General features: G+C 38.7%; 2 protein-coding genes across 9 annotated transcripts in view; both read right to left on the bottom strand.

Annotated features, from left to right (window-relative positions):
• LOC116701590 (MAP7 domain-containing protein 1) overlaps positions 1-7,887 on the bottom strand; it is a 36,752-nt gene extending 28,865 nt beyond the window's left edge. For 3 of the 7 annotated variants that reach the window (XM_032535333.1, XM_032535336.1, XM_032535335.1), the window contains exon 1: positions 7,500-7,885. In XM_032535333.1, the coding sequence (XP_032391224.1) occupies positions 7,500-7,566 (67 nt within the window). In that variant the 5' untranslated portion in view covers positions 7,567-7,885. Of the gene's footprint in view, positions 1-7,499 lie in introns of all 7 variants that reach the window. The other 4 variants (XM_032535337.1, XM_032535339.1, XM_032535338.1 and 1 more) reach the window with 2 other exon arrangements.
• A 478-nt stretch (positions 7,888-8,365) lies between these two features.
• stpg1 (sperm-tail PG-rich repeat containing 1) overlaps positions 8,366-14,774 on the bottom strand; it is an 8,414-nt gene continuing 2,005 nt past the window's right edge. For both annotated transcript variants that reach the window (XM_032535341.1, XM_032535340.1), the window contains exon 8: positions 8,366-13,671. In XM_032535341.1, coding sequence (XP_032391232.1) covers positions 13,598-13,671 — 74 coding nt within the window. In that variant the 3' untranslated portion in view covers positions 8,366-13,597. The remainder of the gene's footprint in view (positions 13,672-14,774) is intronic.

Here is a 14,774-nt window from a genome sequence, read left to right as displayed (position 1 = left end):
TTTGGCTTTTTTAAGATAAAAATAACAAGGTATCAAGGTAAAACTCGGGCCAGCATTTCAGCCTTGTACAGCACCATTGAAAAAAATAAGTCACTAAGTAATTTGCCTAAATAAAAGTAAAGACATCCTGTCAGAGAAACTCAGATACATAAAACAGAGAAGTTAAGTGGAACAAAAGACAGAAACAAAATGCAAACAGAGAGCTACAGTAAAAAATAGTCTCACTGCAGCTGATGCATGTCTGTTCTGTTTATTTCTCTCATTACCGCAGCTTCCTTCAGACACTCAGCACTTACTGCATCAGAGGGCTAGCAAATCTTTTTTCATGTTTTTACAAAGCAACAATACTTCTAATTACATTTTCTATTCCTTTATTTAACCAACTATTTTTCTAGAGAGACCTCGCCAAGAAGACAAAGACTCCTTGTCTGCGGGCTAGATAACAGGTTCAGACTCTAACAAAGAACTTGGTGTCAATATTTAGTAGAAAACATAGTCTTGATAGTCTTTTTGTGATGGATATTTCTAATGCAAACATCATAATTGAGCGTAATAGGACACAGCTGCCCAGCTACACTCAACCACTTGTTTGGGACTCATAAAGTAGGACATTACCGCATCTGACTGACTGACTGACTACTGTTGACCTGGCAGCGTGGTGAGGTTTGATGACGGACTAAGTTTAATCTCAGCTGAGGTCTGGTTTCAGTGGTGCATCACAGCAGGTCAACACATGACTCTGAGAGAGCTGGAAAAAAAGGAATACATTCACAACAAAAAAGGACATATTGTGCACCATCTCCATTTGACCTGACGTTCTTTCCTTTATCTTTGTAGTTTCACAAATTCCACTAAGTTCAAAAGCTATTTATGAGAACAATAGATATCCGGATACAGGATGGAGGAATCGTTGAAAAAATCTTCTTAATGGAAAAACTGACATGTACCTCGAGGCCAGAGCCGGGCGATACATATCAAATATCAAATTAATTCCATGTGTTCAATGTTTTTCTTTTTTCTTTTTTGCACAACATTTTGAATGTGAAAATCAAAGTGTTTTTTTTCTGGGCCAAAATGGAAGTACAATTTGAACTCTGTAAGAATGATATATTGTTGTAAATATATTTCCAAAACAAAAAATTCTTTTGAATGTCGTTATTCAATTATTTATTAATTATTTAATGCAATAAAATAAAACATATTTGAATTTTCTGTATGTCGTGAGAAACATTGTTACAGTTATTAGTCTTAATGTTTTGACTCCTTACATTCGTATCGACTTGACTTGAATTAATCAGTTCTTTCATTCCTAAATGCCAAGAGGATTAAACACCTCCGTTCAATTAAATCAACAGGACGGGGGTGCTGCAGCAGTGTTTGGCTTCAAGAACAATTGGAAAAAATCAACATGCACACATCAAATCTGGCAATCAAGAGGATGTGTCTGCTCAACTATAGAAAACCTGACCAGCTGCAGCAAAGTTTTACCGCCATCTTGCTGCAGCCTGGTCTTCATCTTCCATCCTGAAGAAGAGCTTCAGTTCAGGGCATTAAAGGGCACAGGGAGCTGCAACATAGTATTGGAGCTGCTAGGTCACAACAACCCATGCGAGGGTAATGAAAGAAGCCGAGTGGTGGCATTGAAGGAAAGACTGCAGAGGTAATCAATTGACTGGTGCAGCAGGAGACGCTGCATTCTGAACTGGTTTAACGCTGCTCATATGCTGTTCAAAAATAGCCATCTGGAGAGCAGAAAAACAAATGGAGGGGTTTGAAAAGAAAGAAAGAAAACATCTGACATGATGATGATTATTTTTTGTTATGTTTTTGATGATGTTTTGCTGTCCTGTCTTCCAGATTAAAATGAGGCTGCAGTCACACAGACTGTTAGTAGTTTGCACCAGCCATCATCTGAGCTCTAATATTAGAGCCTGTGGGTCCTGTGACTGAGATGTAGCTGCAACAAACACACACACACACACACACACACACACACACACACACACACACACACACACACACACACACACACACACACACACACAAACACACAAACACACAAACACACACACGCTTGCACACGCAAACATTTTCAAGCAGGAGGGTAGGAGAGTACATCTGTAAGTGGTTCCCCTGAGGTTGGAGTGACACATCAACAAAAACCTCCAGTACATACTGCAAGGCAGCATGGGTAACGGGGGACAAGTAAAGGACAGGAACCACACGGATACAGCTGAATGCCTATACCTCAGTTTTGAAATCATAGGGAATGGTTCCTATAGTAATACTCAACATTTTCACGTATCATCTCCTTTGAAGAAAGACATTTGAGCTTATGGAGTCTCCTTTGAAGCAAGCACAGCAGAATGCTCCTATTTAACACTTAAGATGAATGCATTAATATCCATCAATTAAACTTTAATTGACAGTTCAACAGTCCAACACACGCAGAAAAGAAATCTGGTAATTTATTTAATTGGTAATGAAAAAAAAAGTGCAATTGGCAATTATTTTCATCATCAATTAGTCTGGAAATCATAGTTTGGTCTGTAAAATGTCAGAATATAGAAAGTAGTCCTTCACACTTAATCAGAATCCAATGAGACATCTTCAACGTACTACAGTTTTATCCAGCTAGCAGTCCAAAAACTAAAGATCTTCAGGTTACTAACACATGAGACAAATAAAAGCAGCAAATCTTGATAATGGAGAAGCTGGATACAGGAAATATTTGACATTTTTGCTTGAAAAAAAACAACAAAAATGATTATTTAATTACTAAAATAGTTGCTGATTAATTCTGCTTTAACCTTGATTAATTATATCTTTTTTTATGAAATATTTCCATTTGATTTAAGATCTTACCAATGAAAATACAAATTATATTAAATATAGATTAAATGAGTTACCATTGCCAGATAGGGCATGGCCATGGTGGAGGTCTGCACTCTGCGAGTTCCCTTCTTGTTAATCTTAGGGTTTAGTTTTGCAAGTCTTTTGTTGATTTTGTCAAATCAAGTCTAAAGTCTAAACTCATCAGACTGGCGACTCAAGTCCACACCTCTTCTTATCAACATCACACAACAGGGATTTAAATCTGACTCAGTCGTAGAAGCTTTTATTTTAAAAATACTCAACATCCTCTGGTGTGCAATCAGGAAGTGATATTTTGCTTTTCCTGAAGCAGCAACGGTTATAAACAGAGAAAGAAACTTGGAGAAATATCCAGTCAGCATTAGCACTCAGAGTACGAAACTGATATTTAGGAAGTGCCTGACAAAAATATCATGATTGAAAACTGGGAACCATTTGGAGTATTTGTACATATTGTTGAATCAGAAAGAGATCTGCACTCTATCACTGCCTCCACATCAGCTCTAAAATAGTCGCACGTGTGTAGGTGTTGTTACAATGACACTAATCTATAAAATATGATATGACAGTTCCTTTTATGAATAAACTCTGCCTCACACTGTTCCCTAACAGGATTATGCTGCAAACAGAATTTGTATTATTATCCCATTCATGAATTCTGCTTTTTTTGAAAGCCGGATACGAAGGGAAACATGACTAATATGTGCAAAAGCACTCAGGATGCTACATCCTTCTTCATGCTCTGCAGCAGAGTGGAGCATTTCTTCTCCTTTCCTGTGCGAGCGGTTAGCGTCATGGCTGGGATTTATAGCATCTGGTCACAGGGAGCGCTGACGTGGAGTTAGGCCCGAGTGAGTGCTCTGGTCTCCTCCTCCTCCCTCCTCCCTTCTTCAAGGAGCCACTCAAACCACAACAACCCTGCGACTCCCCGTCCAGTTTCTCAGAGTCCTTCTATAGCCGATCCTATCCACACCCAACCCTCCCACCCCCCCACCCCCCCTGCACAAGCATTCGAGCCCCCAGGACGCAAACAAGACACAGTTATCAGAGCTGTGAGAACTTGAGACCTGCTGGACTGCAGAAGCTGAGAGGGGCTTTGTCTTCCGTTTAGTTTTCCCTCAGACGCATAAAATAGACGCAATTAAAAACTTGGAGATACTTCGGACGTTTGGATTAAACAATCCTCAAGTGTAACAATTAGTCGATTAATCAAGATAAAATTATTTTGATGATGAATTGATTGTTTGCTCATCCCACCTTTAGCTTTCCATTGTCAGGCTGCACAGATGCCGTTCACAAAGATGAAGTGGCATATTTACTTTTTCTTTAAAAAAGAAATTAAACAATGGGTTATTGATTTCAAAAAGAAGTAGACAAAAGCAGAAATCTCATTTCTAGCCTCAGACCAGTGATTTTGAAAAGCCATAAACAAAAGACGATTGTTGCTAGTAGCAGGTTTTATAAGCTAAACGGTATTTTACAGTTAACCTTCTGATAGCTAGGTTCAGCTAACGGTCAGGCAATTCAATCCTTTATCATGCAACATTCTTAAATGTAAGGATTTGCTGCTTGAATATTATTGTAAAGTTTACATCTTTACTATTTTCCCTAGTCCTTGACATTTTACATACAAAACAATCTAGAAATCTATTGAGAAAATAATCTGCAGATTAATTGATCATGAAAGTAACCGTTAGTTGCAGCTCTATGTAACTCGATTCAGTGGATGGAAACATACGCCAAGGTTACTTCTTTTCGGAGTTTAACTGTGGGGGATGACTGATGATAGTGGCAAATTAAAAGCCGGAGGCAGGAAGGTTTCTAGGCCTAAATCTACATTTCCAGCCTGGCTGTGATGTTGAATGCGTGCCAAGAACATAACGTCAGCATGACTGGGAAGCACTCAGGGCCAAAGAGAGTCCACATCTCATGATTACTTCCACAGAGGAGCATTTAACTTCACACTGAGACTCTGTAGCTTTTCCAGCCTTGCAGTCAGTGACAAAGATAACGTAACATAAACTCCTTTACAAACAAGCGCAGAGGTTTTCTGTCTGCACCACATAAAAAGCCAGGGCCACTCCTATTGTGAGCCAGAGTGTCTTTGAACATGTCATGTCTTGGTTTGACTCCAGAGTTAGTAAGAAAGGAAGCCGCTTGCTGTGTTTCCTCTAAGAAAAAAACTCCATTCTGCTCTTTAGAATGAACACTGAGTAACACCAGAAGACAGAAAAACAGACTGATTAAGTGGCGTAGCGCTGTTTGACTGGTTTTAGGGACTGTGAGGGATGACAGGAGATATATTAAGGTCAGGAGGGGTTAATGTGTATGCATTTGTGTATGTGTGTGTTAGTTATGTGGACGGTCTCCATGCATAAGGGCTAAACCAAAGGTCTGCCAACCAAAGACGTGAATAAATCACTTTAGTTCTTTTATGATCCCCTCTCACAGCTCTGCAGGCCCACTAGGCTGGAAAAACAAAACTGTGTTGGCTTGTCTTTCTATCTTTCTTTTTCTTTTCTTTTTTTTAAACAATGAGACTCACAGTTCTCAAAAAGGAGTCAGCGAGAAAGAATGTTTCTGTTTATCTTCCACCACTGCCTTTTTCGGCGTCTAGCCTTCCTGATAACGTCACATGTAGATCAACCCTGCTCCGTGCTGCACCTCTGACTGGAAAACCTGCAACCAAAACATGCTTTCTTTTTCCCTTATTGATGGGTGAATTTGCTCAAGAAAAATACAAGATTGTTGAGTATTTCAATAAACACACTGTTTAGCTCAGCTCTGGCCCACCTACATCAGATACACCGATGTGATTGGTGCAGCTCAGCAACAAGGGTATAGTTAATGAGCAGCTGAGCAAATTCAAATTGTGCTCCTGTGAGAACTCTGCATTTCCAGGGTAGTAGCTCAGTATCACTGGAGACTAATTCTAACTTTTTGATTGTAAACCCCAGAATGTTTACTTTCAGAAGAGACCACAATAAGGAGTTTAACCAAAAGAAGTCAAAAAACAAGAGCCAATTTATTTTAGGTTTGTCATTTGCAGGTTTATGCTCATGTTAAGGAATTTTATTAGAACTTGAACGATAGATATATCATCCAGACTATTGCATTGTATCAGTCTATATCAGTGGATAAGAAACAAGAAGTGTCAAACAGCGTCCGCATTACATATTTGATCGTCAGAGAGCTGACAAGTTCATTTTTCAACTATAAATGTCTCACTCGGTTCGTTTCTTAGTGACAATTTAAAAGAAAAAATAAATCTAAGGGATCTATATGAAGATTGTTTAATGTTTTGTTTTTATGTTAAAATGTCTTTTTAAACTAATACTCAAACTGTCCTCAAAATTCCAGTATCTGCCGGATATATAGTTCCCATTCTTCTTCTTGAACATACACACACCCACACATGCAGCAAACCAGCACCATGACAGCCTGCCTTTGCTGTGATAAAAAAGCTGCAGCAGACGTTACTCCCTCCATCCAATGCTCTCCACATCAGCTGGAAATGGGGGGACGGCTGCCAATGCACAGAAAGTCACCTTCCACCAGTACACAGGTCAAGGGGAGATATGTGATGGAGATGTTTTTATACGTGTGTGATGCTTACAAGGCACCACAAAAAAATTATATACCGCCACATCCAGAGAGAAAATAAGACCAGAATTAAAGAACTCAAACCACTTCAGACCTTCATTGTTTATGAAAAGAAAAACATAAATCACAGACAAAACATGTACTCTATAATACTGGCTGATTCAGAGTGATTATAGCTTATTTAAATGGTCCATATAGCCTTCTCTTCCAACCTTTCAAAATAATGTTTAGGGTTTTTTTGACCCATTTCATGGAATATTTACATTATGAAAACCTAGTATGTACAGTAGCCTACAAGAGGAAAATAAGACTCACTAATATCAGCTATATATCTATAAGGGTTTGATTGAAAATGTTAAGTGGACCAGCTACAAAGAGGCTGGGCGGTGTGTGAGAAACCACCAGTTGGAGATGCAGATGTTGAAGCTCAGCATCAGCTAGTATTCATGCTGCTTAAGTGCTCTTGAGCAAGACACTGACGGAGATTAAAGAAGACTTTTCCTGCTTCGATCTGTTTAGTATCTCACTAATATTGTGTTATTGTGTCTTCAGCTGCGCCAGCTTGCCTGACTGTATATATGTGGGCCATTTTCCCCTCTGTGCACCATTGACGTGTTTGGTAATGGAGACCACTGCTCAGTGCAGCATTTCCAGGATCTCTTGCTGGTTAGGACCCGCCTGTTAGAGATGCAGACAGGCCACTGATTGAGTGTGGGGGAATTACAGCAGGGTTGCCAGGCCGGACAAACATCCCATCTTTTAAGATTTTAAGTGGGAGGAATCTGATGTGTTGCGTTGCTGCAGCTGTTGAATCTAAAATATATTCACTGCCCAGTAAGGCTGATACACACTGAAAAATACCGACACACTTATTATAATTAATTATAATTTGTAGGATAAAAAGATTAAGTAAAGAAATAGCATTTAGGCTATAATCAGAACCCCCACCCTCTTTAATTCTACAGTAACGTTATTCATGACCTATTTTTTTATGTATGTTGACTGTAGGCTGTTATACTCACATTTGTCTGTTAGTGTCAGCTTCTCCTCGAAATGATGTCCAAGCTCTGTATACTCCATTGTTTCCATTCAGGCGGATCGATTCCCAGTTGCTGTCATTCCTCAGAGTCGCACAAGTACAGGAGATGAAACTCCCGGTACAGATCGTCCCTAACACGCCCTTTGTAAATCCAACCGGAATAGAAGGAAAAGTGACCAAAAAATAATGTGGAAATAAAAACAGGATCCGACTGAAAACAGCTGGAAATGACTGAAATGATTAATAATGATAAAGAGTCGTCAGTGTTTAGTTTTAATTAGACACTCAGTTCAAGCAAGTGGATCTTCAGTGGAAAATCTACAGTGTGGGAATAAAAAGATTTAGGGAGTCCTGTGAGCCGCAGGACCGGAGTCAAGTGACAAAGAGTGGGAAAACCTCCGGTCAGACTTTTCAGAATAAAAGATAAAAGCCAAGTATTTTGACAAAAGCAAAACTCAAGGTCCATAAACTAGGGTTTTCCAGAGCTTTCAATTGCATCTTGTGGTTTTCCTACACATATAGAGCTTGAAGATTCACGTGACCTTGAAAACTGAGCTATCTCCATGGCAACTAAGAAAACCATCCACTGAGGGAGGAACACGTGCAGGAGAAGGCTCCATAAAAAAAGCTATTAAGTGGACCATAAGTTACCTTTTTTAAATAATTGTTTATCTGGTCAAGAATTACTGTACGTTGCCACTTTTTAGTACCAACAAAAAAAAACAAATAGCATTAGCAGCAGTTTTTTTTATTTTCACAAACAATAAGTGGTATGGCATAAAAGTCAACATACACTTATGCCATAACAAAACAAAACTGACATAAACAATACATTTCAACAGGAGGCTGTAGTAATTAACAAACACAATCATCTCGTAAAGATACTCAAAACATTCTGAGACGTGGGGAATTTGATCAGTAGGTTTTACAACAAATTGGCCTATTTTTTAGCAGCATGATATCGTAGACTACTTGTAGGCATACATAGAACATCAAAGACAAATGCTTGAAGCCAATGCTGGTCTGCAGTTCTTTGCATGTCCCAATTAGACAAACAATGATGTACAACACTAACCAGACAAGACGGAGTACACAATACAAACTTATTTATAGTCATTCACAAAAATACACCTATTGTCCCAGAAGTTTCTTCACAGCAAAGTGGAACAGTCCCATAGTAACTGAATTGACATGCATACCGCTACTTTTGTTCATAGAAAAATATACAACAAATGCATTAAAAACATGTTTTATTTTCAGGTATCACAAACATTCTTGGCTCCATTTTAAAAGAACCATATTTTATTTTGAAGGTAACATTACTTAATTTCCGTTTGTAGTCATTTTCTTCCTTGTGCTAGCTTGACGCCACCTACGTTAAAACCGCATGCCGGACAACTGGACTGTACCAACTGTTTTGCAAAGGAACAAACTAGTTCACACATTAAACCCGAGATCAAATAATCGATCGACGACGATTAAAAACGTGAAACAAAACATGTTATAAGGCCTAGTTTATTGGGTTTAGCCGCAGTATTAAAACAAACGTGTCCTCTTGGACCCCGTGAATGGTTTGAACCATCAGATGATTTTCAGCAGCTGAAGACAGCCCTGCTGCCTGGAGCGAGGCGAGTTGTCATAACGGCGTACACGTCTGACGGTATGTGTAATTACAGATCTTTACAACAATTAATCATACGTTTATTAACGGTTTGTAACAGCCAAGAGCATTATTCACTTAATGGACAAGAGATCCATTAGGAAAATACTTCATAATGTCATATAATATGCCTTAATTAGCACATAATCAACAGAAATCGGCTATTACGGGAAAGATACTGGAATACCAATAAGCAAAATAAATAAAACAAAGTAAGCCTAGCCTTCAATGGCTCTATAAACCTACCAATGAGTGGCCAACCAATGGTAGACTATTGTAGGAGAAGCATGATTTCTTCAGGGATATGCTAACACTGTGTATTGCAATGTTTTCCATGTATAACTAACAGTAGTTATCTGCCTGTATGCTCCTCATGAAATTGACAATAAAAAGCGGATTAACAATTGACATGACCTTTCTGCCATTGCTTTTTCAGTCATCCAGGAGGAAATCTGCACCCCAGTCTTAAATGATAAAAAAGAGAGCAGCACGTGGATGAATGAATAAATGAATCTTGTATATGACACCATGGCAGCCTTAAACTGTTTTATTGTTGTTGTTTTATTAAAATACAGTGGCTGATTTGAGGAACGCCTAAATAAAAAAATGATTGGATAACTTGTACATATATAATAACGCTTTTACATCAGTGATAAATATTATCATATCAAGGTGATGGTTATTTTTTAACATGACATATTCTCTCATAGATGGAGATAAAGGTGGCTCCTTCAGGGTTAAGGAGGAGTGTCATATTTTTATAAATAGTCTGACCAGAATCACACCCACTACGTTTTTTCCTCCTTCTGTGGATCATTTGAATATAAAATTCTGATTAATTATAAATGAGGTCATCTGTGTTCGCCATTGTTTTTTTCTTGAATCTGCAGGACATAAAGGATGGAACTGTGTACAAACATATGTTAAAACGCATTATATAAATTCCCCAAGCGCTCATTTTAAGACTTTTTAGAGCAGGACACATCATGATGTTAGAGCTACCGCTAATGCTAAAAGGCCAAATGTGTGTGAGCTTTACCAGAGAGATTAAATATGCATGACCCACTTAGCTTAGGGAAGACACTAAGGACTTCATAGACCTCAGGACTCTTTGGTTTGGTTGGCGGCTAATGTTAGAGACGTCTTTTCGTTTCCTTTTAGTTTAGCCTGAATACAGTTAAAACACCTCCCACGATCAAAAACTATCCTTCTAAAAATAACTTTAGCTGATGTATGGCTGAGCAGATAATAGCGGCTTTAATTTTAAAGTATTCCTTTAAACATGGTACATAGAGGATAAAGATAGACTGTGATGTGCTGAAACATTGCCAATCAATCCACTGGCTGCCCTGCAACACATGAGAAGGGAAGAGAAGCAGCTCCATCGGGGCTAATGGACTTAGATCTGAACCGTTGGTGCCTCTGAGGCAGCAAATGGCTCTGTTGTTGAGTCTGGAGTCTCTGGTAAAAAATGATTTGTTGATGCAGTAATGGGATTTGGAAATGCAAGGGCAGGAAATGCAATGCAGTGGTAGAGTAAAGGCAAACAGAGCTCAATAAACCCCATATATCTTGTTCATCTGCACAAGAACCTACACGTGTACATTATAGGCTGCATACAGTAGACACACTAACAATTTGTTGCTGCATTTTCATGCCACTACTAGTACCATCAGATTTCAGACAGGTTGAGAGGTGCTTGATGACACTGATCACACTTGTGTTTTTTTTTTCTACTGTAAGTTGTGTGGTATAGAAGGAAGAGGGGGCGGGATGTTGTTATTTTCAAGGCTAACCTCAAAAAGAAACAAAATGACTATTGACCTTATGATGGCGTTGGATAAAAAAAATGAAGGGTTCACCAACGTCATTAATATTCATCTTCTCAGCACCAAGAATATCTGCACCAGATTTCAATCCGGCAACATAGTTTTTGTCTAATAGTTTTCATCCTACAGGGAGCATGGATGGCTGTACATGGTTTCATGGCAATCTATTTGGGCGTTGTTTTTTTTAGATCTAGCAGTGGACTGACCAACTGACCCACATTTCCATCCCAATTGCAATTAGTATGGCTAAAATATGATGAACAAACAGGATAGGAACATTTTGAAACGCTTGACCGTGTTTTTCTCATAATATTTCGGATTGTCAAGGATTCCACAAATACAGCATGTGTTCTTTAAGTGTAAGACTCATTAAATGACAGCAGAACAAATTGTGGCTGTAATCCACTGACGTAATGTCAAGCGACAGACATAAGTTGACATATTTAGCTCTTCTTTGATGCCGGCAGCATCACTTAAGCAAGACAAATTACTTTTACTGGATCCCTCAGACTATTAGTGCTAACGGTTAGAACCAAATCTAACCTAATATACCTGGTTAAAGCACTAAAACACATTTTTAATCAGCTAAAATTGATGAGCAACTGATTCAATCCACATGTATGGATGTTTCCGACAACAAAGAGTTTTCTCAATGAAACTTCCTTTGAGGGAGTGCATGTCCATACTCGCCTGCACCTGACTGAGACATGGGGAGGTTCAGAGAGCCTCCCATAAATCCATAGAGGCATATAGTTAATTGCCCCTCCAACACACAATCACAAAGGCAACCACTGACCTAAAAAGCCTGCAGTTAAGCTTAACACATTTGTCTGGATCCTCCCTGTGTGTTTCACCAGGAGGGAGAGCACACTGCTGAAGTCAGAGTCTGAATATAACTACAGCTGCTATAGAGTGGGAGTCAAGCATGTCTGCAGTTGGTGTGGTTATCGAGAGCAGAGCTGGGGGGAAAATCACCAACTGATTTCCTTGCGAGCAGATGACACTGTGGTTTAAACTGAATAGCATCCTCTGCCTTTGCAGATGGAAAAAAGCTAGAGGTATAAATATACTCTTTGGCACCGTGTTGTTGTTTTATTCTGTAATTTCCAGCTGATATCTATCCATGCTATTCATTTCCATGTCAACAGCTGCATCTGATGAAAAACAAATGCCACAACAATGTTTTAAACTTGTCTCAAAAGTTTGACATTTTGGGAAATACGCTTATTTGCTTTCTGACAAAGTTAGATGAGAAGATTGACATCACATTAATATCGCTTTGGAAAATGAAGGTATAGGTAGCAGGTGGTTGGCTTAGCACCAGATGGAGCCTGCCGCTGCAAAATAGTATCGGGAAGGAACTTGTTTTGGTGGAACATGTGTAAGTTCAAAGGTTGTTTTAGTCGTGCAACAGAAAACTCAGATTGGACAGATAGTCTAGCTAGCTGTCTGGATTTACCCTGCAGAGATCTGAGGAGCAGTTAACCATAGTCCTCAAAAATCGACCAGAGTTAAAAATGCCAACACAAAGAAAGCGGAAGGTGATGGACATCCGGCCAAAATGAGGGACATCCAGTGGAATTTCCGGCTGCACCTGAACAACCTCGGAAATGAAATGTCATTGATATAGACTAAATAGTCTCTAACAGCCGATGAGACAAAACAAAGAAAAGAAATTAAAACAACTCTAAGATAGCAGGGACAGTGAAACAAAGCCAGTCAGCTAAATGAGCTGAAATTCACTATGAAGCTCCCTAAAGCCGAGGGGAGCTGCAGATTCAGGTGATAATTCTCTGCAGGGTCATCACTGCGAGCAGTCCATTCTTACATTGTCACACTGTTTTCACATTGTCATCTGATACATTGTTATGATAAAAATATGAATTATAGCTGCTTTAAATATGAAAGTGGTATCAATCAAGTCAACGCCAGGAAGCAAACAAGCATATTTCCCAAAATGTGAAACTTCAGAAAAGTGATATAGCCACCGTTCCCACAATAAAACCGTCTGATGAAGGCTGATGACTGATATGTCCATTTGTCTTTTGGGTTAAACACTAGCCCTGCCTCATACCCAGTTATTTACATTGCTCACATACAGTCACACTCCACCCTTCTGTCTGCCCTCTAGCAGTTGGCCCAGTGCTGTCTTCTCAAGCTCTCAGCTGTTACGGAGGCGTACCGGTGACTGGACCAGCAGCTGTCGGGGACTGCAGTAACATTTCATCTGTATCATTTCTAGATTAGAGCATTAGGAAATCAAGGTGAGGATAAAACATAAGGCTCAAGTGTGTTGGCATTCCCTTCCATCACCACTATGGATAAATACAGTAGGGTTCATCTTCCAAAATACCTCTTACATCTCATTGGTCTATTTAAAGTTAGAAATAGAGACTACGTAGTTGCAAAAATGTAACGTTCAGCTTTTTTCTCTCAAGCAAATACTGATCTAAAAAAAAATCAGAGATACAGGAACCCATGTCTAGTTAAAACAGAGATCACATACCTTGCATAGAAGCATTTTTATATGGATAATCACAGTTCATGTGTGTAAAAAGGTTCATATCTGCAGTGGCGGTTTCCTTAAAAGCTTCATGCAGGAAGCCAGACTCTGGAGTCGTTGTAAAAGAAGGATTGTTTAGGCAAAATGTGAGGATCATAGAAACCTGGAAAGAAGGAAAGGAGGTTTAACTTAATGCTTACACACTTGCAATCTTTTAATCAAATCAAGACAGCATGCATGTCTTTCTCCTGTAGCCAGAGAAAGTAATGTTAGGCAAATGATCAACCTGAGGTACACCCACAAAAAAAAGAATTGCATGAAATCCCAAAATTCAAGGACGGATATTCCCTGTTTAAATAATTCACAGCTTCGTGTGTATGGAAAAATTTTTAACATTCAGCTTCAGGTAAAAACAAAAACGCTTTTTTTGTGTTGCTTATGTTAATCTACTTCTCTGGGTCACTTATTGGTTTCGAATATGAATGTATTGCACATTTTCTTTTTTAGGATAACCAAGGCTATGTGGTGTTACAGACAGAAAATTTGGGCTTAGCTTATCATAACCAAGAAATAACACAGCTTAAAGTACAACAAAACTTTACCTCAGTCAACCCTGGCCTACCTTTCTGACTTTATAGGTGTCAAGGGTCAAGACCCTTAAATGTACATTTACAAGAGCATTATAACCAATACACATACAAAGGCAACACTTTACTTTTTGCAGCCTCTTACCTGACTTTATAAATGCAACAACACTTAATATGTGTGATAGCCATATAACAACAAAGATTAATTACAACTAAGCCTGATAGCTAATTTTGCTCAGAAGGAATGAGACTATTGATGTAGATAAGCAGAAGGGAGACTGATGGGTGAAACGAAGAATACTGGCAGCTTCTAGGAGTTGCTTTATGGTGAAATATTCACTTTTGATGTGCACCTACTTTTATTTACCCTGCCTTACTTACATATCCTAAAATCAGCAGGTTTCCTACGTTCCCACACTCAATTTCAACAGCTCCCAGAGTAGCAATGCAAACGTAATGCAAACCTATCCCAATGTATTTATTTAAAGATGTACAAATTAGCATGTGGATATAACGAGCAAATTAGTGAGTGAAAATTATGGCATTTCACACCAAAACTGCAGAGGTCAGTTCCTTTTGTATATATACACACACACACTGTATATATAAAATTGTGTATTTGTGTATAAAATGATTAATCTAAACGGATATATATATATATATATATATATATATATAT

The sequence above is a fragment of the Etheostoma spectabile genome, chromosome 14 (genome assembly GCF_008692095.1).
Source record: "Etheostoma spectabile isolate EspeVRDwgs_2016 chromosome 14, UIUC_Espe_1.0, whole genome shotgun sequence".
In the NCBI taxonomy this organism is placed as follows: Eukaryota; Metazoa; Chordata; class Actinopteri; order Perciformes; family Percidae; genus Etheostoma; species Etheostoma spectabile.
Note: the sequence above shows the minus strand (reverse complement) of the source record. Positions and strands in the feature narration are given on the sequence as shown.